This window comes from Grammomys surdaster, unplaced genomic scaffold (assembly GCF_004785775.1).
Source record: "Grammomys surdaster isolate TR1022 unplaced genomic scaffold, NIH_TR_1.0 219, whole genome shotgun sequence".
NCBI classification, from domain to species: Eukaryota; Metazoa; Chordata; class Mammalia; order Rodentia; family Muridae; genus Grammomys; species Grammomys surdaster.
The window spans coordinates 3,197,486-3,224,489 of NW_021604664.1; the positions used below are offsets into that span (position 1 = coordinate 3,197,486).

The 27,004-nt window shown below is 54.1% G+C and overlaps 1 protein-coding gene across 1 annotated transcript in view; it reads right to left on the reverse strand.

Annotated features, from left to right (window-relative positions):
- The window catches only part of Notch1 (notch receptor 1), a 45,734-nt gene that overhangs the window by 7,674 nt on the left and 11,056 nt on the right, over positions 1-27,004 (reverse strand). The window contains exons 3-28 of the mRNA XM_028772839.1: positions 19,913-20,175; positions 19,007-19,345; positions 16,297-16,419; positions 15,581-15,814; positions 14,872-15,027; positions 14,526-14,711; positions 14,100-14,213; positions 13,256-13,369; positions 12,736-12,969; positions 12,546-12,656; positions 11,576-11,768; positions 11,171-11,316; positions 10,857-10,970; positions 8,904-9,023; positions 8,465-8,617; positions 7,514-7,742; positions 6,810-7,011; positions 5,956-6,109; positions 5,677-5,861; positions 5,109-5,241; positions 4,623-4,880; positions 4,430-4,542; positions 3,040-3,611; positions 2,447-2,848; positions 1,212-1,360; positions 70-286 (exon numbers count right to left, since the gene is read on the reverse strand). Coding sequence (XP_028628672.1) covers positions 70-286; positions 1,212-1,360; positions 2,447-2,848; positions 3,040-3,611; positions 4,430-4,542; positions 4,623-4,880; positions 5,109-5,241; positions 5,677-5,861; positions 5,956-6,109; positions 6,810-7,011; positions 7,514-7,742; positions 8,465-8,617; positions 8,904-9,023; positions 10,857-10,970; positions 11,171-11,316; positions 11,576-11,768; positions 12,546-12,656; positions 12,736-12,969; positions 13,256-13,369; positions 14,100-14,213; positions 14,526-14,711; positions 14,872-15,027; positions 15,581-15,814; positions 16,297-16,419; positions 19,007-19,345; positions 19,913-20,175 — 5,214 coding nt within the window. The remainder of the gene's footprint in view (positions 1-69; positions 287-1,211; positions 1,361-2,446; positions 2,849-3,039; positions 3,612-4,429; positions 4,543-4,622; positions 4,881-5,108; positions 5,242-5,676; positions 5,862-5,955; positions 6,110-6,809; positions 7,012-7,513; positions 7,743-8,464; positions 8,618-8,903; positions 9,024-10,856; positions 10,971-11,170; positions 11,317-11,575; positions 11,769-12,545; positions 12,657-12,735; positions 12,970-13,255; positions 13,370-14,099; positions 14,214-14,525; positions 14,712-14,871; positions 15,028-15,580; positions 15,815-16,296; positions 16,420-19,006; positions 19,346-19,912; positions 20,176-27,004) is intronic.

Consider the following 27,004-nt stretch of genomic DNA (forward strand, 5'->3'; position numbering starts at 1 on the left):
AGGAGCTAAGCACCCCTACCAACCCTGCCACTCACCTCCCCACATACAGTGGGGGCAGTGTCCACTCACTTGAGGCCGACTGAGTCCTCGCCGAGGGGTTCTCTCCGCTTCTTCTTGCTGGCCTCTGACACTTTGAAACCCTCAGGGAACCAGAGCTGGCCATGCTGCCGCCGGCGCTTGCGGGACAACAGCACCCCACAGCCCACAAAGAACAGGAGCACGAAGGCAGCTGCTGCCACATACATGAGGTGCAGCTGCGAGGGCAGCGGAGGCTCCACCGGCTCACCTGCGGGCAGGGGCGGCAGGCAAGCACCCCACGTCAGGCAGGCGTGGTGATGTAGACTGGGGGGGGCGGCGGACTGGCTCCACGGCCAGTGCCTCCTCACCCACTCTCTTCCATCCCACCCCCCAAAATAAGGTCATTTTCTACGTGATTAATCAGAATTGCAAACTATCGCTAAATTCTCTCCTGCACCAGCTGATCTGTCTGGAGACAGTGCTTACTTCTCCCCTTTTGAGAAGGAGGATTAGCGAACTTCAAATCACTGCGCTCGCATTGAGCTGCTAAGACAAAGGATTTAGGGGGATTTTCAAGATACAAACTTCAACACTTCACATGACACCGATCAATTCTTTTCTCTCTCTTAAAAAAAAAAAAAACACCACAAAAAAAACCCCTAGTAATGATTTTGAAATAATATCCAACAAAGAAAAATCAGGGGTAAAGAATGAGGAGAGAAAAAAGGCTCCTCAACACTTTCTGGTATTTGTATACATCTTAGGGGACAGCTTTTACTTATGGCTCCCACTAGCCACAGGGATGGAAGGCCATGGGAAACAAAATTCCAGAAAAGCACTTCCAAAGTTGGGGATGGCAGCTGGCACAAGGAATGAGAGACAGACAGCCTGTGACCCTCCTAAACAGACTCTCCCTCCACCCAAGCAACCCATCTCAGAAGAGGCAGGGCTGGTGGGGGTAGGGCACTCATTTAAATTTTTTAAAATGTGTATGGGTGTTTCGCCTGCATGGATGTCAGGACCCTGTGCATGCTTGGTGCCTGCAGAGGTCAGAAGATGTTGGATGCCCTGGAATTGGAGTTACAGATAGCTATAAGATGCTGCATGGGTGCTGGGACTCAAACCCAGGTCCTCTGCAAGAGCAGCCGGTGCTCTTAACCACTGAGCCATCCCTCCAGCCCCTGATCACTCACTCTTTACGGCCTCGATCTTGTATGGAATATTGAGGCTGCCGAGCGAGGCAAGAGCACCTAGGAAGGCAGCGACATCGGTGGCACTCTGGAAGCACTGCGAGGAGGACTGCACACACTGTCGGTTGTCGATCTCGAGGTAGACAATGGAGCTGAGAACACACACGGCACAGTGAGATCAGATACACTCCAGTGTGCTACTGCACACCAGCTGACCCCCTATCCTGTCATCCTGACCCAGAGGGTATATCAGACAACAGCCATGCCTTTCAGCACTCAGCAGGGGCTCACACTACTGTGCTGCCTTGCCCCTGAAGTGCACAGCACCCCTCTTCTTCACTTCAGAGAACAGATAGTCTTTAGGCATCCAATGCCCTCTTGAGAGCAGTACCTGGTACCCCACAGAACTTCAGTGATGCAGTTGTGACTCCCTAGCTTGAGGGAACAGCAGGCTCAGATGCCAGCCAAGTCACCAACTCTCAGTCACTGGCCTCTCAGACACAGTATTCTGCTTTTTTTTTTTTTGTTTTTTTTTTTTTGTTTTTTTTGAGACAGAGTTTCTCTGTGTAGTCCTGGCTGTCCTGGAACTCACTCTGTAGACCAGGCTGGCCTCGAATTCAGAAATCCGCCTGCCTCTGCCTCCCAGGTGCTGGGATTAAAGGCGTGCACCACCACCGCCCGGCCTTAGACACAGTATTCTAACACAACCTCCAGTTGACAATACATTTCTGACCTTCACCACAGTCCCATGCCAAGAAAACAAGAACTAGGAACCGCTGGGGTCAGGAGACACTAAGGTTCTACCAGACAGAGGCCCAATGGCTCAGGCTCCTGGGACCTCCAAATGTACTTGGCCTGGCTGGTGCTTCCCTGCCCATCTCCAGGTGGCTCTGTGCAGCATCCAGGAGATGCTCTTATTTGTGCCTCCTCACCGCCTTCAAGGCTCAGGAAGGCCCTTCTGCACTTGTCACTGCCTTCTCTGTAGTATGGATAAGGGCTTTAGTGACTGAGGGGCAGGATTGGTCTAGAGTGACTTAACCCCAGGGGACACCCTGGAGGCTTTAATCAGCTTGGTCTCCAACACCTGGTACACATCTGAAAAACCACATCTGGGCAAACACTGAAGCTTGCCATCATCCCATGTGCATTCTCATCATACCTCCAGGATTGAGCTGGTTAGGGAACCCAGGGACACAGTGGGAAACAGCCCTTGGCAGCAGGAGCTGGAGCTCACTCACCCACGGACGTCCATGGGGTCCAGCTCCCTGCGCTGGCGCCCTCCACTGGTGCCAGGAAGCAGTGAAGAGGTGGTCCAGCCCGCTGCAGAGCGCTTGATCGGGTGCTTGCGCAGTTCCTCCTCATGGCCATAGTAGGGGAAGATCATCTGCTGGCCTTGCGCATCACGCTTGAAGACCACGTTGGTGTGCAGGACGTGGCTGAGCTCCCGCAGGAAGTGGAAGGAGTTGTTCCGTAGTTGATCAGGCGGAAGCAGCACCACCAGCACCAGTGTGCCGGCTGCCAGCCGCTCAGGTACGTGCTCTGCACAGTCTAGCCCATCCCACTCACACTCGGCACTGTTGCAGCCCTGGTCGCAGTGGCCATCACTGAAGTGGTCCTTGCAGTACTGGTCATACAGGGGGCTGAGGAGGTACAGAATGCACTCAGTCCCATCCTAGCCTCAAACCCACCCTGACTGGGCCAGACCTGGGAAATGTGCTTGGTGACCCGCTATGGGCAAGGATGGACACTGGCTTCATGTTCCTGGTGTTTGGTTTGGCCCTCCCACAGCCGCCTGAGCCCTGGGACTCTGAAGCGACCCAGCCTTACTCACTTGCACTGTCCCTCGGTGAGCTGGCAGTCGAAGCCATCAAAGAGGCAGCCGGCCGAGTCGCACTGGCTGTCACAGTGGCCATCACTAAAATACTTCCAGCACTGCAGGGACTGCGTGCAGTTCTTCCAAGGGTCATTGAAGTTGAGGGAGCAGTCACCACCATCCCAGCCACAGGCGTGATTATTACACTGCAGGTTGCAGACCTTATTGCCTGCATCTTCCTGGCACCCAGGCAGCTCGCAAGCCTCCTCAATCTGTGGTGGGGGAATGTCGCGCCCAGCGCCACCTGTGAAGCTGTAGTCCAGGATGTGGCACAGCAGCCCGTTGAATTTGGCAGGGCATAGACAGCGGTAGAAAGGGCTCTCGGATGTGGGCTCACAGGTGCCCTGATTGTAGCAGGGGTTGCTACCCACACAGGGGCTGCTGGCCGGGAACTGGCACTCAGGGCCAGTGAAGGAGCCCAGGCACAGGCAGGTTGGACTGCGTGGGCCTGAGATGCACGTACCACCGTTGAGGCAGCGCAAGCTGCCGCAAGTACGGGCATCATTCTCACACGTGGCACCCTCGAAGCCCTGTGGTGGAGAGAAGATAGAGTATTCAATCAGGGTGCATGGATTCAGGGACACCATGCACCTAGGCCTGGCCACAGTCTGTGAAATGTGCCCATGGTCATGCCCCAGTAAGGAGGCCCTTGAAACATCCTCACCATATGAAGGTCAAGATTGCCAAGAGCTTCAAATTGGAGGGATATCTGAATCGGGAGAACCTTAGGAATTTTTAGAGCCATGAAACCCAAGGCTGACACTGGTACACTGTATGTGTACAAATCCCTGTGTGTCAACACCAGAGCAAAAACCACATATTAGTGCCAGCCCTGATAGTGACTCTCAACACCTTCCACACAGGGCACCAACCAGAGGAAGTGGTCATCAGGGTGGGGACCTGGCCCTCCTGCTAAGTTCTCATGTGAACCTAAAACTGCTCTAAAATGAACACCTATTTAAGAACGTTGGGCTAGGACACAGTGGAAAGACATTCGCTCAGCATGTGTCAAGTTCCAACATAGCACAGCAGGAAATAAACCTTTTAAACAGGATCTTGTTCTGTAGCCTAAGGTACCTCAAATACAAGGCAATCTTTCAGCCTCAGGCTCCAGGGTACTGAGACCACAGGCATATATGCATCGTGCCCACTCAAGGTTTATGAATGAGCTGTGGAGTGGACATCAGGAAGCATGCAACTTGGGCCCTAGTCTCTGCTGGAGGTCTTCAGGCTGACTATTCAAGACAGAGGGTGGGAGGGGGGACAGATCTACCCAACGTAAGAGGCAGGCGGTTCAGGCACCCTCAGACCTGCATCCTTGCAGCCGCCAATGGCCAGGGCCACTTACCGCAGGGCACCTGCAGATAAATCCACGGGCGGTGTTGGAGGCCACAGCACAGACACCCCCATTCTTGCATGGTTTGCCCCTGCAGCCATTGATGACGGACTCACAGCGGCGTCCTGTGTGAAGGGACAGTAAGGAGCCAGCCCTGCAGACACTGCCCATCCACCCGTTCGAGCCACCTGCCCAAGGCACGCACCAGTGTGGCCAGCCCGGCACTCGCAGTGGAAGTCATTAACACGCTGCACACAGTTCTGGGTACCACGTGGGTCACAGGGGTTGGAGAGACACTCATTGACATCGCCCTCACACCGCTCCCCGACGAATCCTGGTGGGCAGGTGCAGGTATAGCCACCCACCTGGTCCACACAGGTGCCATTGTTGAAGCACTTGGGGCTTCGGGAGGCAGGGTCAAGTGGGGGATGGCAGTCATCAACATTGATCTCACAGTGTACACCTGCAGAGTGACCACAGACACCATCAGGAGATGATACTGACTGTACTCTGTCCTGTGTGGCCCAGTCTAGTTAGGAACTGGGATCCAGGGAAGGTAGCATAGTACCACTGGAGCCCATCTTTATACTACGATTCCAGTCCCGTGGTCAGCTCTGAATCAACTTGGCCCCACAAGACTGAGTGATCTCTGGTTGGATCCTGCCTATGCCACCCAGGTCTCCACCCTTACCCTGTGTGCCCCTGGGGCAGGAGCACTTGTAGGTGTTGGTCAGATCAATGCAGGTACCCCCATTCTGGCAAGGCTGGGACAGGCATTCGTTGATCTCCTCGGAGCAGTTAGACCCATGGTAGCCAGCCACACACTGTAGAAAAGGCACAGGCCATGGCTTAGCTGGGGTTGTGGTATCATGTGTCCCACTTGCCTTGCAGGCCGTACACCCAGTTAGGCTACACTGTCAGCCCTGAAGCAAGAACTCTACCCAGAAGACCCCAGGCATGACCTCAGAAAGTTAAAGTAAGTGTCCAAGGTAGGGAGGGGACAACACTGGTCCCCCGGGGTGAGGTCTTGGAGCAGGTGTTAGGTACCATAAAACCATATAGGAAAGGAGTGCCCTAAGCCACTGCTTGGCATATTTCCCCTCCTCCAGCACATCTGTAATGTGACTAGATCCTGCACAGGTGTATGACACCTTGCTCTAACATGGCTCAGTCTGCCATGATACACTAGCTCTCAGTCAAAAGCCCTCCTGCACCGATGCTCACCGATACCCTCCCCACCACCCCAGGACGGCCCATACCTTGCAGGAGAAGCCTCCGAGATAGTCAGTGCAGGTAGCTCCGTTCTGGCAGGGGTTAGGTGAGCACTCGTCCACCTCCTCCTCACAATAGCTGCCCGTGTAGCCTGCCTGGCAGTGGCAGTAATGCTTGTCTTCCTCATCCACACAGAGCCCTCCGTGCTGGCATAGGAGAGTGACATCAATGCCTGTGTGGACAAGATGGAAGGGAGCTGAGGCCTGGGTTCCAACTCTTAGGATTGCTGCCCATTCCCTCCTGATTTGGGAGGCACAAGGACGTACCTCGCTTCTGGGCAGCCACCTCGCAGGACACAGTGAGCACGTCGCAGTTGAGGCCAGTCCAGCCGCTGCGGCACTCGCAGTGGTACTGAGTGTTGGTCTGCCAGCACTTGCCACCATTCTTGCAGGGAGCTGAGTCACACCAGCGCACAAGGTTCTGAGGAGACAGGCAGTGGTCAGCCTCTCCCCGACCAACTCTGACTGCCAGGGGCACCCTCCTGCCCTGGTCCTGGCTGGCTCTGAGTAGCACAGTGGTTCTCAATCTTCCTAATGCTGCAACCTTTTGCTACTGTAATGTAAATAAATATCTGACATGCAGGATATCTGATATGCAACCCCTATTGGGATCATGACCCACAGGTTGAGCACCACCGGAGTAGAGCATTCTATGCCCTGAATCCCCACTCCCACCCCCACCAGCTCAGAGTGTCACCTAAGAACTCTCAGGCCCAGGACTCACAAACACCTCCTGCCCTGGGAACAACTCGGGACTGGGCTCCATGTCTCCCTTGCTCTCCTTCAAGGCTCTCTACAACCTACTGGCTGCCTCCCTTGGACATCCTCCACCAGAAATGAGCACTGCCACAGGCTGCTTCAGATAGATGGCCACATAAGGCACTCCAGAGAAGCAAGAGCCTGGCTGGCATCCATGCCCACCTGTCTCCCTCAGAAGCACCCAACTTGGCATTTTCCCAGAGGATGTGGGTCCACTCTGGCTCCATCAGCCAATGACGATCCCAGGGAGCCCTCTCTGCATCTGCATCCCTGGCCCTCTGAAGGTAGTGTGACCCAGGGCTGGGCAGTGGGCAGTAGAGAGTCCTAGGCCTTCTGGGTCACATCCTGCAACCTCAGCTCACCTGGCAGTTGAGGCCAGTGTAGCCCTGTGGGCAGGTACACTTATAGGTACCATAGCTGTCTTGACAGGTGCCACCATGCAGACAGGGCCGAGAGTCACACTCATTGACATCATACTGGCAGTAGCTGCCTGTGAAGCCAGGCGGACACAGACAGGTGAAAGAGTTGATACCATCGACACAGGTGCCACCATTGAAGCAGGAGCTGGAGGCAGACGAGAAGCAGGGTAGGGTGAGGAGTACCCAAAGGTCCTTGCCAGGAAAGGTAACTCTGTCTACCTGGCTGCAACACTCAAATCATGAGCAGAGATATAGCTTATGGATGCATGGTGGGTTTTTTGTTTTTGTTTTTTTGTTTTAAATAAGAACACTATAGGAAACACATCACTAGTCAGGCTTGAGATTGACATTTCAGTTTCCTGGCAGCCAGGGCAAAAAGGGAACTAAGATGGATCACAAAGCTCTTGTTTGATAGGAGGCTGGTTCCCCAATTCCTCTGGATAAACTTCCTTGTTCTAAGTCACTGGAGGTCACAAAGTCCCCTTTAGGAGGGACACTGCAACATAATGAACAACAACGGACTCAGCTCAATTAGTGCTGAATGCTCACTGGGTCTGGGCACGACAGCCACTTGAGATGCCATGCTGTGAAGACTTTGTGTCCTCAACCATCCATTCTTCCCTGTCTCAGGTGAGGCTGGGACTCACCTCTCAGTACAGTCAGGTGTGTCATTCTCACAGTGGATGCCATTGAAGCCCGCGGGGCAGGTGCATGTGTAGCTGTCCACACAGTCGGTGCAGTTGGCACCATTTTGGCAGGGATTGCTGGAGCATTCGTTGATGTCCTCCTCACAGAAGGCACCCTGGAAGCCGGGCAGGCAGTCGCAGAAGGCCGTGTTGATGCCATCGGTGCAGGAACCCCCATTGTGACATGGGTCTGGAGGGACAGAAGAATGAGCCTCAGGTCAGCCACTGGCCATGCTATGGAGTCCTGAGGCTGAGAAGGTGGTATGGGGGTGGCTAGAGCTCACAGTAAGCCTTTGATGACACTGTTGATGGAGCTACTCACTTCAGGCTGATCCCAGCCCTGAGACTCGGATCTGCTCTGCATATGCTCCTTCCCTCAAGCCCAAAGCAGTGGGCTTCACAGAGCAGTCATGGGGAAGCCCAACCCCCTACACACACACTGATGGTGCCAGGAAGACCCTCCCTCAATCTCTGTCTTTAACTTTAACTCAGGATGGGGGCATCCCCAAAGCCCTACACAACTCAGTGAGTCCTGACAAGGGCCAAGTGTCAAGGCTGAATACAGCTAGGCCCCATGCCATCATTTTGAAAATGCCTGGTGCCTCTGCTCCATATCACTCAACTGTGTTGGGCAATGTAGCAGCAAAGTCTTTTGGAGCCACTCCGGTCAGCCCACGTGAAGCACACACTGATGATGCTCAACAACCACCTCCTGGCCTGTCTCTAGCCTCCGACCTGTCTTTTCAGGCACAGGCAGGTGGTCTGAGCTGAGGGCATAGCTACCCACAGCCCTGCATGACTGCCAGGCACCAAGACTATTTTCCCACCTCAAACTCGCAGCAGCTCCCTGCCATGTGTGCTTAGGGACAGAGGCACCCGAATATAGGATGGACAGAGCTGGGTACCACTTACTGGGTCGGCAGTCATCAATGTCACTCTCACAGTTGCGACCCGTGTAGCCGGCCTGGCAGAGACAGCGGTAGCTGCCATTGGTGTTCTGGCAGGACGCACCATGGCGACAAGGGCTTTTCACACACTCATTGATGTCAATCTCGCAGGTTTGACCTGTGAGGACAAAGTTCATTTGGTTACCTGCCCCCATCCTCTGAACCTCTGCCCTAGCTGGTCTGTCTAGCTCCAGTGCTTCTCCTCTGACCTCCATGGAACAGAAGGCTATGGAGTCAGAATGAGAAGGGCCATCCAAGGTCATCTCCTGCTCCTGGAGCTTCCCAGAGCAGGTGGCTCAGCACTGATGGGCTCATCTCTGGAGACTGTCCCACAGGCTGGTTGGGACCCCTGACTTCCCATACGCCATCCTTGTTCCAGTCGGGTGGGACCAGGCAAGCCTCACCTTGCCAGCCTGTGGGACACACACAGGAAAAGCTCTCGTAGTCCTCAGACTCCTTGCATACCCCGCTGTTTTTGCAGGGGCTGGTGGCACATGGGGCCAACACCACCTCACATGTGGCTCCTAGAAAGAAAGATATGCAGTAGACAGAACCCAGTGAGTCTGACCCATAGCATCTTCCACGGGGCGGGGCAGGTGATAGGAGATGCCTATGATTGGCCAGCCAGACTCTGATCCCGGGAGGGATGACGACTACAGACAGGAAGTTAGAGAAAAAGCAGAATCGAGTTTCTCTCTGAAGCCACTTTTTAAAAAAAGTGTATAGTATATGCATGTGGGTGTGTAAGTGCACACGGATGTGTGCAGAAACAGAGACGGATGTCAGGTGTCCTTTACCAATCCTGTACCTTATCCCTGTGAGATAGAGTCTCACTGAATCAGGAGCTTGCCGTTTTAGCTATGCTGGCCAACGAGCGAGCTTTCAAGATACATCTGTCTCTGCTCCCAAACACTGGGATTATGGGCATTTAGTGGTATCTTGTTTTCATGTAACAGGACTCATGTTTCCACAAGAAGCACTCTTTCTCCATGAGCCATCTATCTAACCCGGGAAGCCACCTGTCATCTCCCAAATGCTACAAGATAAAGCCTGGGCCTTGCCTAACAAGAAAAGCTCAAAATAACAGGAGGTTGACCCTGGTCTGCTCCCCATTCCAGGAAAAACCTTGAGCGGATCCTGAGGCTTTAGGTCACAGGAGGCTCACTCCTGAGACAGCTACTGTGGCTACCCCAAGCACATTGTACTTGTCAGGGAGCATGGGGTGCAGCCTCACACTAGGGCAGTGAATCTGATAACCGCCTGGCGGGGGGGGGGAGCCATGTGTGACCCAGGTGATTCTCCTTATAATCCTAGCTAGCTTTCCTGTTTATGGTCATGGTTGGCTCCAGGAGCTAAGCAAGGAAGCCTTATCTTCCTTGTCTCCCACCATGTCCCCAGCCCGCTGGTGAGAGTCTCCAGGGCCTCTCTCTCTATCGGTTTCCATGGTGACCTAGGCAGACAGGAACTTTGACTGAGTTTCCGACAATTGTGCAAGGGAAGCAGGAAGCAGGCCAGCAGGAAGCTGGTCAGCAGGGCTTGACTCCTCCCGCAGCCCCGATAGCAGCAAGACCAAAAGGGACATGGGACATGCCTGGCTGCTGACAGTTTCCTCACTGAGCAACGCAGGAGACAAAATCCAGGCCCTTTAACTTTGTAAAAAAAAAAAAAAAAAAAAAGCATCCTGGTCACTAGCTGCTAGGTATCATAGGAACACTGGAAGGGCCTCCATCTTCACAGACCCACTTGTGATGCCCAGAACCCAGCCCAGCAGCGGCAGCAGCAGTGGCAGTGGCAGCATGAAGCCACTAGCATTCAGTGGCAGTATTGGGAGCTGCGAGGGTGGGAGCAATGTGTCCATGGCTTTCATGTTTAATGGACATCTCTCCTGCAGGGGGTCTACTTCTCGCCATTCCTCAGGCAGTGCCCATGGCAGAAGTTGCCTCTGTTCATCTGAACAGAGGGTTCCTTGTCTACTCACACAAAGAAGCTGCCATCAAAGGAATCCCAGGCCCAACCAGCAGAGGAGGGCAGCCAGGGCCCCCAGAGGCACAGGCAAAGTGGACACTGATTCATGCAGTATCTACCAGTCAGCCTCCTGGACTTTCTCTGCAGGAGTCCAGTGCTTACCTCACTCCAGACATGCCAGATAAACACCCGGATATACACACCCTGGAGCTTCCTCTCGGGCAGCCTCTGTGTTTGCTCATCTGGTGACTATCCCCAGGCCCAGGCCCAAGTGCTGCAGGACCTAAGGCCCTCAGCAAGGAGTAGAACCTTCTTCAATGCTTAGTGAGCCCATATACTCTCAGCCTCTCTGGCTACCACCAAGGCCAATTACAGTCCCTGGCTGCTCATACCTGTATAGGGCAGAGGACAGTTACACTTGTACCCAGCGACATCATCAATGCAGGTCCCCTGGTTCAGGCAGGGGTTGGAGGCACATTCGTTGATGTTGGTCTGGCAGTTAGGGCCTGTAGGAAGAAGACCATGAGTGGGCGGGCCTGAACCTCTGCCCTGTGCCTTTACTCAGGAGAGCCAGAGACCCAGCCTGAGAAATGGCAACAGCTCCTGTTCATTAGGTGGACCAAGCTAGAGGATGCCATTGGGTTATACTGCCAGCCCCAGGCCACCAGGGAGGACCCATTCTGCTTGTGTCACCCACCACACTCACCACTGAAGCCTTCTCGGCAGGTGCATACATAGCCGCTGGTCATGTCTTTGCAGGTTCCACCATTGACACAAGGGTTGGACTCACACTCATTGTTGTTGATGTCACAGTTTGTTCCACTCCACCCAGGGGCACAGTCACACTTGTACCTACAAAGAGGCCTGGGCTGTAGCCTGGGCTCAGAGCCCTCCTGCTAGACTACATTTCCAGTCTAAGGGCAAGGACACATCATCTACTGGACTGGAGGTATCAACCTTGCCCAAGACCGTACAAGAGTACCAGACTGGGACAACATGACCTTGACACTAGGGACTGACCTCAGACCACTGATCTCACAGGAACACCCATTCACCCAGCCTGTGTCTGCCCTAGGCTTCTAGCTGGTACTCCCAGGCCAGTCTGTCATACCCATTGAGGCCATCCCGGCATGCTCCATGGATGCAGGGGTTACTGCTGCACTCGTTGACTTCAGACAGGCACGTGGGGTCATGGTAGCCCTCAGGGCAGCGGCAAGTGAAGCCCGCGATGCCATCCTCACAGGTACCCCCGTTGTGGCAGGGACTGCCAGCACATTCATCAATGTTGACGTTACACATGCTCCCTGTGGGTGGGAAGGGGCTCAAATACCAGGCCTGCCACCCAGAGCCCACCTCTCCTAGAGCTAGACCTAGCTGGGCCTCAGTTTCCCCATGTGCTAATCTATGAAATTTTGAGCTATGGTAAAGTGCCTTATGTAGCAATAAGTTACATGACTGCAGTGCCAGTAGCCTCAGGGTGTCATGTGTTCCAGTCTGGCCACAAACTGTGTAGCTGAGAATGACCTGAACTTCTGATCCTCTTGCTTTCAAGGTCAGAGTGCTAGTCATATGCCACTGCATCTGGTTTATGTGGCAGTAGAATTGAATCCAGGGCTTTGTGCATGCTAGGCCAACACCTTAACAACCAAGTCATTCTTCAGCCAAGTTTTACTACAGCCTTGAGACCCACTCTCTTCTGCCCTCCTAGAGTACCACTGTCCCTTTGGTTGACAAGGTCCCCAAGGCTCAGAGAAGCTAAGGAGCTTATCAGATCTAAGGGTATCAGAGGCAGAACACATGTCCAAAAGCCTGGCCTCAGAGTTCTGGCCACCCCATTACAGCCTACTGGGTCATTAAGTCTGACATGGCCAGGGCTGACCCAACACTGACAGGACAGAAGGCATGTGGAGGCCACCCAGTCTTTATGATGCCTCCACTGGTTGGCAGACCAAGATCTGGGTAGTAGACACCCAGCTTGTGTCATCCAGCCTTTGGACCCCTGCTACCCCCACAATCCCTCCCAGACCTCATTCATCTAATGACTCTAGGGTTGACCTTGATCTCCAACTTCAGCCATTCACCTGTGTAGCCTGGTTCACAGGCACATTCGTAGCCATCGATCTTGTCCAGACACGTGCCAGAGTCACAAGGGTTGCTGGCACAGTCATCCAGGTTGATCTCACAGTTGGGTCCTAGGGGCAACGTGGCATGTGGTCAGCTTCCAAGCCTAGCCTCATCCTTTTCCACCCACTGCCAGCTCTGGCCAGTCACCTGTGGTTCCCTTGAGGCATAAGCAGAGGTAGGAGTTGTCACGATCCTGGCAAGTGCCCCCATGGCGGCACGGCTGGCTGTGACACTCATTAATGTTGGTCTCACAGTGATGGCCTGTGTAGCCTGGCTGGCAGAGGCAGGTAAAGGTGGCCACACCATCCTTGCAGGAACCATAGTGGCAGGGGTCAGGGTCACACTCGTCAATGTCCACTTCACAGTGGGTCCCCGTGTAACCTAGATGGCAGGAAAGGTAGGCATTGGTGAGCTTCAGGGCCAGTTACTCCCTCAATACTCAGTTGGCCACACTTTGGGAAACCACTGAGCAGGCCCAGGGTCACTGCCTGGCCACTGATGGATGTAGGGTGTCACATACCCTGGGATGTTCTCATCACTCCTACCTGGAGTCACAGCACAGTTAAGTTCTGACCCTCAGATTATATGGTCCCAAACTAAGGCCTCCCCAGTTTCCTGTCCCCTTCTAACCACTATCTAGCCCCAGATCCTACACTGCCTCTTGTACCTTCTGTGCACACGCAGGTGTAGGTGTTGGGCCCATCCAGGCACTTGGCGCCATTCTTGCATGGTGTGCTGGCACACTCATCCACATCATACTGGCACAGGTGCCCGCTGAAGCCTGTGGCCAGGGAAGAGGAGATGGCTACATCTGACAGTATCCTAGCCCTTTGGCTGCTACCCACAAACCCTAGAGTTAGGTGAATGCCTGCTCATACGGGCTCCCTAGAGGGTTCTTTGGCACCAGGGGCCACTCCAGGCTTCAACCTGCCCTTGTATCTGTCGGTTGCACCCTGCCCCTCGGATCAGCTCCTTGTTAAGCACTGCTCAGTGGCTGCCTCCCTGGCCCAACAGAGGGACCTTTTTTGTAAACAGCCTCTGGTTGCTACGGTTACAGCTGCACTAGGCTATGAACGGGACTCCCCTAGATTGACCAAGTCTAGGATGGCTGATTTACATCTCAGAAGGCCCAAGGCCTGGTCCAGCCCTGGGGTAGGCAAGAGATACGTTCCCAGGACTCTTTCATCTCCTCCTCAATTCCTCCAAGTCCTTCCCAGCCATAAAGGTCAGATCCCCACACTATGTCCTCACTCCCATGACCATCAAGAAGAGGACAGGGCCAAGCAGGTGGACTCTCCTATCTTGGGAGCAGTGCAGATCCTATGCATCCTTTCCTCCTTTAGGAAAGGGTTTCTGGAGCCAGGCTCCCTATAACGCCCACTCACGTGGGTCTTTACCTTTGAGGAAAGCCTGAAAACAACTTAGTCAACTCACAAGGCGAAGTCTTCCCTCAAAGGAGTCTGGGAAGAAATCATGAGGACACAGGTCCTGTGGTAGGTAGGTGACCTCACCTTTGGGACAGTGACACAGGAACTCATTGATCTTGTCCATGCAGCGGCCATTGTGCAGACAGGGGCTGCTGGCACACTCGTCAGTGTTGATCTCACAGTATACACCCTCATAACCTGTGGACGGGAGATGGTAAGACCGAGGACGGCTTCAGTATGCCCTTCTAGAGCCCCAGCTGAAGACTAGGGAGAGAAATGGCCTTCCATCATACAGGCCTAGTGTGACCAATGAGGTTCATATCTGTATCTGCTCTGGGTCTATGCACCCAACTTTGGGTATATTCTCCACTCTGTCCTGTTATCCTGGCCCTTGTTTCCCAGATGCTGCCAACCTTGACAGAAATCTTACTTGAAGCTATCCAGCCTTGACTCACTCTCCCGCTCCCTGCTCTTGGCAGTCCCTATGGTGGGAAGTAGCATAAGACATACCTGGCATACATATACATTGGAACTCCCCAATCTGGTCCAGGCAAGTGGCATCATTCTGACATGGGTTGGAGATGCACTCATTGACATCAATCTCACAGCGGGGCCCCGTGTAGCCCTGTAGACACTGGCACTCAAAAGAACCCAGTGTGTTGAGGCACTTGCCTGCATGCTCACAAGGGTTGGCACCTGGTGAGGGTGGCACAGAGAAGGGCTCATTAGCCCTTCTGGCCTCCAGACCACCTGCAATGCCCCAGCCCATGCCATCAAGCTGGTGGTCCTCCAGGACAGTCACATCCCCCATATGTGACAGCCAGCCTGCTCCTGTTGCCTGTGCATTTGCACCTACCCAGAGCACACTCATCCACGTCCTGGCTGCAGGCTGGCCCCGTGTATCCCGAGGGGCAGGTGCAGATGGCCTTGCCGTTGACAGGGTTGGTGTCACAGTTAGAGCCCTCGTTGCAGGGGTTGCTGATGCATGCATCGTTGAGGTGGCACAGCAGACCTAGATGAGGCGGCTGAGGTGAGTGGCACTGTTTTTCCCTATCCTGGGATTAACCGGTTGTTGCAGCTGGGCCATCCTCACCCAACACCCTGGAGTGAATCTCTGTGACCTACTCAAACATCCCACAAAACTCAGATCACCAGGATGCCTCCGTCTAGCAAGGCTTACTGGGTCATTGCTGGAGGTGCCAAAGAGACACAGCTTTATCTCTCTCCATCCCTTTCCTAAAACCGGGTCTTACATATTCAAGGTTGAACTCAAGTCTTCTTTACAGCTAAAGATGGCCTTGAACTTTGGATCCACTCTTCCCTGGGTGTTGTTTTCACAGGCATATGGCACTAACCATGGTTTATGCGGCACCAGGGATTGAGTCCAGGACCCTGTGCATGCTAGGCAGCCACTCTATCAACCAAGCTGCATGCCCAGCCCTGAACCTATATCTGAGCGAAGCTGGTCCCTCCCACCTCACTCATGGCCCCCCCAAGGTGTTTGTACGAAGGGTGGTGAGCCAATCAAGTTGCTCTTCTCCCAAAAGACTCCTGCACTCACTCACCTGTGCGCCCATGAGGACACTCGCAATAGAAGGAAGCCACACGGTCATGGCAGGTGGCACCCTGAAAACAGGCGGCACTGGCACAGTCATCAATGTTCTCACTGCAGTCCTCGCCAGTCCAGCCATTGACACACACGCAGTTGTAGCCACCGTGGGTGTTGTGGCAGGTTCCACCATTCTGGCAGGCGTTGGGCATGAGCTGACACTCATCCACATCTTCTGTGCAATACTGACCTGTGAGGGGCCACAGGGCCATCAGTCTCAGCTACAAGACAAGCTCCCTGTTCTGGGTTGTGGGGCTGAAAGCCACTCTTTCCAGGAAGTCTTCCTAGATGACTCCTGCAGCCAGCATGTTACCCCATTTTCCAACCCAAAGGGCTGTCATCTCATGGCTGACTAACCTGTGAGCCCCCTGAGGACAACCTTGTATTCATCCCTGGTAGCTTGCCCAGAAAACTAGACTCCTGTATGGCTCAGTGCTGGGGACCTGATTCTGGATATGAGCTGCTAATAGCTCACAAGAACCATCTGATGCTGAGCTGTGCTGACTCCAACTGGAAGCACAGGAGCTGCCCCATGATGCCAGTCTCCTGGGCCACCCTGGGTCTTGCAGTGTGGGCTTCCATAGTGTGGAACAGAGTTCAGACCTCCCTGCCACTCTATTGTGTGCAGTTTACTTAGTAAAAGGCTACTGCATGCAAGTCCCATGAACATACCTGTCCACTCCGGGGGGCAGCGGCAATTGTAGGTATTCACCCCGTCCACACAGGCACCCCCATTCTTGCAGTTGTTTCCTGGACAGTCATCCACATTTTCTTCACAGTTCTGTCCAGCAAAGCCTGTGGGACAGGGGCCAGCAAGTTAGCCTGACCTTAGGGGTCTGCCGAGGAGCCTCAGGTGGCTCCGGTGTCTTAAGTTTCTGGATGGACTTGCAATGTCCTGCTCTGGACAAGGCATCTGTCTATCCTTCCATGGCATCCATACTCCTGTGTCCACAGGTGATAGTTCCTCTCTAGAAAGTCGCTATGTAAAGAGCTGACTAAACAGACAGGGATCCAGGAACATAGTGTTCTAGAAGGTTCTGCCGTAAAACCACTAACAGAATTTCACACTGGGGCTGTCTACACTGAACCAGTGGGGCAGCCATGAATATCTAAAACTGCTGGAGCTAAAACTGGGGCTTGGAAGCACCAAGTTGGAAACCAGAGTGGTGTGATCCAAGCAGGCCTGCTCAGTCAGAACCTGTGATTTCCTCAGGGCACAGCCAGGGCAACTATCTCTCCTCTACAGGCTAAGGCAGCCCATCTAGCCTGGGGCTGGGCCCCAAGGTGTGGCTTGTAGCGTGGCCTCAGCAGCCAGTTAGCTATTAATCTCCTCAACTCCTGCCGGTTCAATGATCAACCCAGAAAGGTGAGTCTGGCAACAGCCAAACCTGCAGCTGGTTACTAATTAACACCATCTTTGGGGATGCCTCTGAACCCCTCCCGCCCTTGGAGAACCCACCTGTTTGCCTCCTCCTCAAAGATGCCCCTCCACCCCAACATCTTGCACGACAGCAAGAAGCTGGAGGCTTGGAAAAGGCTTATCTGGGTGAGAGAGGAACCAACTTGGAGCCTGTGCCTGCCTAGGGGTCAGCAAGACCAAATAGCTTGTCTCCCTGCCTGTGCAGAGATTTATTCTAGCACAGGGCAAGCTTCCAGGAAGAAGCGAGCCTGAAGGTGCCCTGAGCAGGTGTAGAAGGATTTCATGGGGGAGAGGAGAAGGGATCACAGGTCCTAGGTGGAGCCTGGCCAAAGCCGCCTCCTCTGCCTGTGCAGCATCTTCCAGGGAAACCGGGCTTGTGAGATCTTGAGGGGCCGGGTGTGGCTCAACAGGATACACAGAAGCCAGAGTCACTTTAATTCCCAGTCAGAGCTCTCAGGGTTCTGTCCTGACCTTAGTTCCTTACATTTCCTTGGTTCATACAGTCTTCAGGAAACCTGGTACAGAGCTACCTGAGAGCCCAAATGATGGCTATAACTGTGCCCAGACCAGAGTCCCTTCAACAGCAATTTGGGTGGACAATTTTTACCTCTCCCTGCTCTGAAACAGCCTGTCTCCACACAGAGTAGTGTGTGTTCTGTCTTTAGGGGTGATCCAGCCACTACACATCAACCTCTGGGACCCACCAGCTAGGGTCATTGGACCCCACCCAGCTCTTTCGTCCCTTCTTCCCACCTCCTAGCACTCGGAGTTGACCCACCCCACCCTACCTAAGGTGGATTGGTGGCAGCCCCATGCACAAGTTCCTTGAACAAGGCTGCTTTCTCCTGTCTACACGACAGCCCAGTCTAGCCTCTCAACACAGGTTCTAACACTTGAGGTCTTTATGTGGCCACCAAGACAGATCTGAACACACAGCTTTGGGGCCCTACTGAGCATGAAAATCCTGTCCCAGCCCTCCAGAGAGGCCGGGGAGTGTGTAGGCAGCTATTACCTCCAAGCTTGCCCAGTGACTTTCAGGAAATGCATAAGACAGTGTCTGCACGCAGAGTCTTGAGGCTGGCTCTGCAAGCTTGGGGCAGAAGGGAACTTCCCTTTTTCAGGGGGGTAGGGCAGCCCAGGGTTGCAAGGGGAGTGGCCTGAGGTTACCTCAAGCAACCAAATCTATTCCTATTTCCTGAGCCCACTCCTCCTTCCTCTCAACTGCCTGGTATGTTGACCCACCCCACCCTGCCACAAGTAGATTGGCGGCAGCTCCACGCTGCCTCAAATGTCTGAGTTGCCATCATTAGAGCAGCAACAAGGGTTGCCTGCAGGCCCCACCCTTGCAGAGACATCGGGCACAGTGGGAAGAACACTGAGGAGGGAGGAAGTAATGAACAACGCAAGGCCTCTAAAGCCCTCAAGGCCTGGTTATCCAATTACCATCCCCAGAGACAGGGGAAACCCCAGGGACTGCCCATGACAGGGTGCTCCCCTGACATACAGAGACTCATATGTGGATGCCAAACAGCTCACGAGCATAAGGGTAGGCTGGCTTCCAGCCCTAAGAGGTTCTGGGTATTAACATGGTGAGTATTAGTCAGCCAGGGGTCAGGAGAGGCCCGGCATGAAGAAAACACCAAGGGGAGGCACTCTTATCAGCAGAAAGAAGGCTTGGAGGTTATGTACCAAGCTATCTGGATCTCAGCAAACAGTCCAGTCAGAAACAGACCAGTGGGGTCTGACATATGTGTGTGGTGCCACTGAGAGTGTCACCTGGCTATCCTGACCAGCTCGTACACTATACCTAAAGCTCCATTGCTTGCTGCCCTTTTCTAAGCTTCTTTCTGGGCTCCCTCCAAAGGGCATTAACTCTTTTTCTGTATCCCTCAGGCTTGACAGTGGAACATGCACAGACATGGACGTCCAGGCTAGAGGCCAGCATACGGAGATGGAACCTACCTGGCAAGCAGGCACATTCGTGGGTGGTGTCCCCTGTAGGGCGGCAGGTGCCTCCATTCTGGCAGGGTGAGGGGCTGCAGGGCACGTAGGGCAGTTCACAGTGGGGACCAGTATGGGTGGCACGGCAGGCACAGCGATAGGAGCCGATCTCATTGTGGCAGGTGCCTCCATGGCGGCAAAGCCCAGGGTTCTGGCTGCACTCATTAACATCTTGCCTGCAGGTGGGGCCATGGAAGCCAGGTGGGCAGCCGCAGATGTACGAAGACTCAAAGGGCAGGCACTGACCACCATTGGCACAGGGGTTGGAAGCACAGGGGTCAGCCTGCTGACATGATTTTCCTGGAGGGCAGGGAAGAGGGTCAGCTGTAGCCAGGGCCTCTCTATGAGCCATGGTAAATCTGGGCATTATGGAGGCAGTAGCCAAGGCTAGATCTAAAGTGTTATCTTCATGATTCTCAGTACCTGCTGCAAAATGTGGCTATCTCCTGCTCACAGAGGACTGGAAGTCACAAGAGACCAAGTGACTGCTCGAGGACAGAAATGGCTGTCTAGAACTTGTACCTAGCAGTCTCCTGGACCCCACATATATAAGCAGTGGCAGCTCGAGGCACCCTGACAGGGAAATGGTAAGGCCAGGGCAACATGAGGACTCACCCTTTACTCACAGAAACAGTGAGAGTTTGGGGCCCTGGAATAGGGCAGCCAAAATACAGAGAGTTTAGGGCTGATAAGGACTAGAGTTCTTGAGGAACCCCCAAGATTTTTCTGGGTAGTAGATCCCAGCTTAACTCCAAGTCACGGGAGAATAAAGCTTGGTGTACCAGAGCATCTCAAGTCAACAAGGGTAGGGGATGCCGAGGCCTAAGGGTCCAGCCATGAAGTTCACAGCCTCTCTACAGCCCTTACCTGACCACCCTGGAGGGCAGCGGCACTTGTATTCTGTGAGAGTGAGCAGGTCACAGGTGCCCCCATTGCGGCAGGGGTTGGCCAGGCAGGCATTGTCCAGAGGTGTCAGGCAGAGGGGCCCAGAGAAACCCAGGGGACAGCTGCAGGCATAATCCACGGTGCCACCATGGTCCACAACGTGGCATGTTCCAGCATTCTTACATGGCGTGCTGAGGCAAGGATTGGGGTCCTGGCACCGTTGGCCCACGAAGGCCCTGCTGCAGCTGTTGACAGACACGTAGGGCAGTTAGTTCCCCAGCCCTCTTCTCGAATGGCCACAGTTACCCGACCCTGGGCGGCAGGTGCAACTGGAGCCAGGCTCTAGAATGGAGGTGCAGTGGCTGCTTGGTGGGCAGAGGCTTCTGGGATGATGTAAGCTCTGGAGAATGCGTCAGCGCCATGGAGGTGCTCACTTTAAAGTGGTTACTTTCACATATTAAGTGAACTTCAACAAAAAAGAAATAATAACGACTGTTAATTGGGGCCAGGCTAGAGACAAGACAGGCCTGAATTTCAAACCAGACAGACTTCAAACCTGGGTCTATACTTGCAGTGAGCCATTGGAGAAGGGGCCCCTGCAGGCCCAGCAGAGGTTCCCCCCCCCCAGTGGGGGGGGATGTCGACAGAACTCTGTGAAACTCTCATTTAGGAGGCTGATCTGCTTTTTTCTCCCAGCTTCTGTCATGAATATGCATCATCTGGGTAATAAAAGAGTTCACGGTTCCTTCCACTTTCAAACATCAATAGCACAGTGAAAGCGGGAAGCAGAGCAGACTGGAGACTGTATGTGCTTTCTCTCTATTCAGTTCCTGCCCTGTAGCAAGGGGGCTATGCCAAGATGCAGGCTGGTGCCCACTCTCTACAACTCAGCTCTCAGACACAGGTTCCTCATATCATACCCCCAACCATAATGGTACCTCCTCAGGGACAAATAAAACCACCAGATACAAGTTCTCTGTACCACACACCCAGCAGCTTCAGCACCGTCCTCTGAGGACATGATACATTGAAGGATGTAGGCTGAGAGCCTGTCTCACCTCCAGACAGATGAGGGGTTTCCTGTCTCCACTGGTTCCCTGCAGGGACAAGCTCAAGGTCCACCACTGTTCCAGCCTCAGTAGCCTCCTCAGCCACCTGTCTGCCTAGCTCTCAGAGTCTGAGCCATAAATCCCTGACCCCACTCCTGCCCCACCTCTAGGGCCCACACTCCCACAGAAGGCTCTGGGAGCCGCCAAACCAAGCTCTTCCCAGAGGCAAAGGCTCTGAGGCAGAACGTGCTAGCTGACAGGGCAACCCCTAAGGCAGGGTCACAGTCAGGTGCTGGGTTGACACAGCCCCTGCCAACAGCCATCCTGATTTGCAGAGCCTGCTCACTGGCATACAGACTGCCCCTTGACCCCGCCAAGCACCCAAAGCTATGGCTGTAACTTGCCTCAATCCCTACCTTCAGCCAACCTGTCAGTCCCCACTTGCTTCCGAACTGCTATTTACAATCAATCCCTGTGTGAGGGTGGCTCCATGAGAGGCCTCCTCACTAAGAGCTGGTGTAGGCAGCTTGGGGCCTGGGGTCAGGTATCTCAGCAGAAGCACTGGGAGGCATCTGTCCTCTCTGAAGCCTTTCATCTATGTCTACCGCTTGGATATGGAAGACACAAAATGGCCACTCTGGTGACCATCTGTTGCCAGAAGCCAAAAGTCTCAAACCAACTGGCTTAAAGAAAACAAATCACACCCCCACCCCCTGGGGAGTTAACTCAAGCCTATGCAATGGTTCCTGTCCAGCATGGGAAGTGTGTGTTTGGTGTGGGGGGTGGGGTGGGGATGGGGGACATCTGGCTCCTTCTTCATGGGGCGGGGTAACCTTGGAGGGCGCCTCTCCACCAGTGTGGGCAGCCACTGAGATCCACACCTGCTTCTCTGGGGCACCTAGGCTCTGGTAGAATCAACCTTGGGAAGGCTAGGAGGCAGTCTTTGCTTTCACTACTCGTGAATCCAGTTACTAACTGGCTGGAGAGGCTGCAGGGAGCCTGGGATCTGCCCGCTGAGGCTGGCCCCTAGAAGCAGGCCTCCTCTCTGGATCAATGCCCCTTTGTCAGGCAGGGTTGGCCTCGGCCCACTTGGAGGAAAGGTTTTTTTTTTTTTTTTTTTTTTTCTTTCCCAGCCATTGGTGAAGTCACGGGGGAGGGAGTGTTAAGGGACAGAGGGAGCTTCATCTTCAAAGCCAAATGGAGCTGCCATCCACCCATTCTTGCAGGCTAAGGGAGTAGGGGGAGCTCTAGGCCAGTGAGACTGAGGCTCCAAGAAGCGGGAAGATTTCCCTGGGTGGGAAAAGTGGGGCAAGCCCAATGCCACACTAGGTCTCCGGTCCTTACGCAACCCCCTGCTAGGTCTCTTAGGGTAAAGACACTGAATGCAACCAAAGGCTCAAACTTGCTCATGTCCCTCTTCCCCTCTCGCTGCTGTGTTCCCTACAGCTCAGGGTGCTGTAGAGAACCATACTGTGAAGCCTGGGGTAAACCGCCTGGATGGGATGCACACTTGCCAACACTGCTGTGTTCTGCTGGACCAGCAAGGGGGAAAATATGGCCAATAAATCAGGCGCCAGCAGCATGGACAAAGGGCAGCAGGGAGCAGGTGCATCTGTGGAGGGGACAGCTGCTCCTGCCGGGCGCGGCCAGACGCCAACACCAGCGGGTGGGGCAGGAGCTGGGAAGCTGGTGGCCAGGGAAGCTCCTCTGTGGGGGAATGTGGTGGCTGAGAAGGCCCATTGTCCACCTCACTGTTACCCTCGGATTGGGGACACCATAGTGCAGGCATGTTGCTTAGCTGGGCCTACCACCATGGGTGAGGCCACTGTCCACCACTGGCGTTCATAGCTAGAGGAGCAGCAGGGCCACTTGGATGGGACCATCCCTCAGATGTCTGGAGCCAAGTGACAGGATCTAGGTCTGGGGCAGGGGCCTGAGGAACAGCCAACAGCAGCTCAAATGCCCTTCTCCCCTGTCTGCTGCCTACCTGTCTGACCTCTGTACCATCTGGCCACATTCTCTCCTCACAGCATTCAAATGTCCCTAAGAAGGGACACTGAGGCCACAGCTGGGCTACAGCTATGGTCACAATACCTCATTTGGTCCTCAACACTGACAGGTGGGTGTGAGCAACATACAGGCATGGAAGGCCCATGGGAAGCCTCACTCACTGGGGAGTCCCTGAGCACCAACCAGAGCTTTCCAAGTGACCCAGGATGTCCTCTGCTTCCCAAGTCACCTCCTGTCTAGGTAGGGAAAGACCCTCCCAGGACTGAAAGGTGGGACTTCTTCAGGATGAGGGCCTGACCATCAATGAGACGAGAACCACCTGTGCTCTGCAATGCTCTCCCATGGCACTCAGGGTCTCTGCAGTGGGAACCCAGGCACGGCAGGTGTGCCTTCTCCTTACTTCCTTCTTAGGACTCCACTTCTCCACTTTGCTTCTTCTACACCACATACTCCATTGCCTGGGATGTGACCTGTCCCACTGTGGCTAGCTGCAGGTGAGTAGCAGGCAGGCTGGGGCCCAGGAAGGGGATGGCTTCCGCAGATACAGAGGAGTACAAATGGCCCCTGTGCTTGTCATCCCACAACTGCTGCCTGCACTCTGTTGGCAGCTTCAGTATTTCCACTGTGCTGCCTCCCACCTCCCTGGCAGCGCCACTCTATGGAAATGTGACTCCCCAAAGCATCCAGAGGCAGATGTTGCTGTGGCCTCTCACCCGGGACTAATTCTAAATTGTGCTGTTTTCCTTTCTAAACTACATGGCCATCTGCTGCCCCCAGGGGACAGATGATAGCTCCCTCCACCCCAAAATGAGGAGGGGGGCAGAGAGACTGTAGTGGGGGCTCTTTAGCTCCTGCCCTTGGTAGGTTTATGGTCGAGTAGAGGAGGAGTAGAGGGCTTAGTACACTTGAGATAGCTGGGGTGGGGTGGGGTGGGGTGGGGTGGGGTGGGGTGGGGTGGGGGGCTGTCAACACTGGAGCCCTTTCATTGGCTTCTCAGAATCCAGTGGCCAGAGGAATTTTGGGGTGAGAAAGCACTTCCAGAAGGGGGTACGTCTTGTGGGACCCTCCCAGCTCTGCTTCAGCCGCTCCATGGTGAGATGGAACTCTCAATTTGGCCTCAGTTTTGCAAGAGAGGTGTGTGTGTGTGTGTGTGTGTGTGTGTGTGTGTGTGTGTGTAGCGGGGAGGTTGACAGTTGAAGAGAGGCCCTTGCAGCAGGCACCAGCAGATCCAAGGTACTGAGAGACTCTCACTCTGGGCATGGCTAGGTTTGAGTCACAAAGGTACAGTCCTGTCCCTCAAAGAATGTATTTGGTGCACAGGTGAAAGCACCCATCTGAGGACTGGGGGCACCACAGGCCCCTATCTGAGTACCAAGGCTCTTGCTTATTCTTCTCTGGGACCAGGGGCCCCACACTGAGGCACCTGAGCTCCCGGGGCCCAAAGCACATACCAGATCTATGATCCAGAGGCAGAGGGTAGGCAGAGGGTGGCTCAGTGTATGACTGCATACCTCAGGCCCCCAGCACCACTAGAGTATCTGACACCAGGTGATGGTAGTGGAGAGCACCCGTCTTTTTTAGTCTGCTCTACCTGGCTCTGGAGCCACCCAAGTAGACCTGAAGCCCTTGTTCAGCAAGGTCCCACTCAACAAGTGGTGATCATTCTCTTGTACCCAAGGGATGGTTCGATGCAGATCCCTACCCCAGCCTGACTTTGTTCTATTCAGCTAAAATACAGGAAAGCTGGCTGCCTGCCACCCAACCTTCCCACAGTGGGTCTAAAACCAGGGCTACCTCTCACTCAAACAGCCCACCTGTAGGGTTTTCACAGGGTCAACAACACCAGCTCCATCCTTGGCAAAGGCTTCTGGGGCCAAAAGAAAGGTTCTGGGATCTCAGACCTGGGACCTAAGCAGAGCCAGTCCAAGACCCCCAAATCCTAGTGCCTCGCTGAAGGAAAGTGCTCACAACAGGCTGAACGGTTCCCTGGTATTCTCCCTGGTTGAGAATAGTTAATTCAAAATCCATAAGGTGGGAGATCTCTGCAGACCACAATTCCATTCCTTCTCTTCCCCACAGAGCTCAAGGCAAAGAGCATACAGGAGCCTAGCTTTCCTGCTAAGCCTGCCTGGATCCAAACACTTGTCTGGAGATCATTTAGAACATGGGGGAGAGAATAACCGTTGTTAACCTCATGATCACTTGTCCCCATCCCCCCAACCCAGCTTCCTTCCCCTGTGGCTGCATGAGGTACACAAGCACATGGGTAGCTAGTCCATGCACTGCCCACATTGTTCCCAGAGGGGACAGCAACATTGCTGCTTACAGCCAGCATCGGTGCCTCCACCTGTGCCAGCAGGGAAGGCATGCAGGAAGAGCTGAACTGTGGTCTCTTCCCAGCTTCTGAAGCCTTAGGGACCCTGGCTCCCACAGCAGCTGCTGCTCAGACTAGAAGGACAGTAGTAGACAGAGCAAGAATGTGGGTCACAGCTAGGGCAGGTGTAGAATGTCTACAGGTGGCTGTGGGGCTGGCCAGGACCGAAGCCAGGGTCCAGGCTCAGCTCAAAGAACCACTCCCAGCATGCTCAGCTTTTCTGTCTTCCAATCTTTCCCCCCAGTTGCATCCTTGGTTTAAAATATGGTGAAAAAGGAAGTTCAGGAAAAGCACCAGCTTCCTGGCCTGGCTCAGGGAAGCCCTTTGTGTGGGAGACAGTCGAGGTTGGAACCTGCCCTCCGGGGAAGCCACCTTTTCCCACTACAAGGAAAACAATACCCTCCTCCCCACTGCTGCCTGTGAAGGCTCCTCTGAGAGGACAAAAAGGCTCTTGGGGGTGGGGGCATTAAACAATTTCCTGGAGTTGGTCTGTGGGAAGTGGTGACCCACGGGAGCAGGGGTGGGAGACTCCACCCAATCTGCCCCTTCCACCATTGGTGAAAGCACCATCCAGCAAACTGGGGTCACCAGGAAGCAGGGGTCACTGCTAGGGTGTGAAAAACACCTGCTTAAGCTCCTGCCTCCACTAGGGACAGTTTCCTGCTTGATCATCCCCAAACACAGACAGCCCAAAGTTGCAAACAAGGCTGGGAATGTGTCTTCCTTTAGCATTCCACAGTGCCTGCCAGCCACTTTGAGTGGTCCCCGGGACTCATAGCAACAAGGTTCTGTGTGTGCAGCAGTACCAAGGAAAGCTAGGAATGGCCACAGTGGACAACTATAGGCCTTTCTGGCCTGTGCATGGTGGAACTCAGCCCTGGACCTGAAGCTGCCCCAACTAAGCAGAAGGAAAAGCTTCATGCAGAGGGAGATTAAGCCAGATACCCCACTGAGATCTACACCAAAGCCAAGAACAGTATGGCACCTACCCATCTCTGCTTCCCCAAATAAATGTGAAGATGGTGAGAGGGACCTGTCCAGAGGCTGCTCTGTCTACGTTTCCTCCCCATCAAGGTCCAAAAGAGAAGACATGCTCCCACCTCGCTAAACTGGTCCTTGGATGCCAGAAGCTTCACCTCACTAGACCCTTACTACAGTCCTGGAGGTGGGGTAGGCCCATTTTACAGACAGGAAGACAGAGGATTAGCAGGGTCTACATACACACTCCAGATTTTGTAGTGCTTAATTCCTATCACCCACAGTGGAGTAGTCTTGGTTCTGAGAACAGTCACAGTCAAGACAGAGTAGCATAGGCTCCCTGGGAATGTGAGAAGTTCCCTGAATCTCAAACTGCCTCATCTCTTTGGTCATCTGATCTCCCCAGAAAAAAAGGGCAAAGGCACACAGTATGAGAGTTTGGCTGAAACAAAACTCCTAGGAAGGGGCAAGGTTCTCCGCGAGGAACCCAGGAAAGGGGAAGCTCCTACCACTGCAAGGCAAACCTCAAAATTCCCAGCTTCTCTAAACTCCTCAGGACCCTCCTAGCAGAAGGGTCACCTGTCACTATCCCTGTGGCTATCCTTTCCAACTGGTGGCACTGAAGATGTGCTTGTGAGGCCTATGTCCAGCTACCCACTGGGA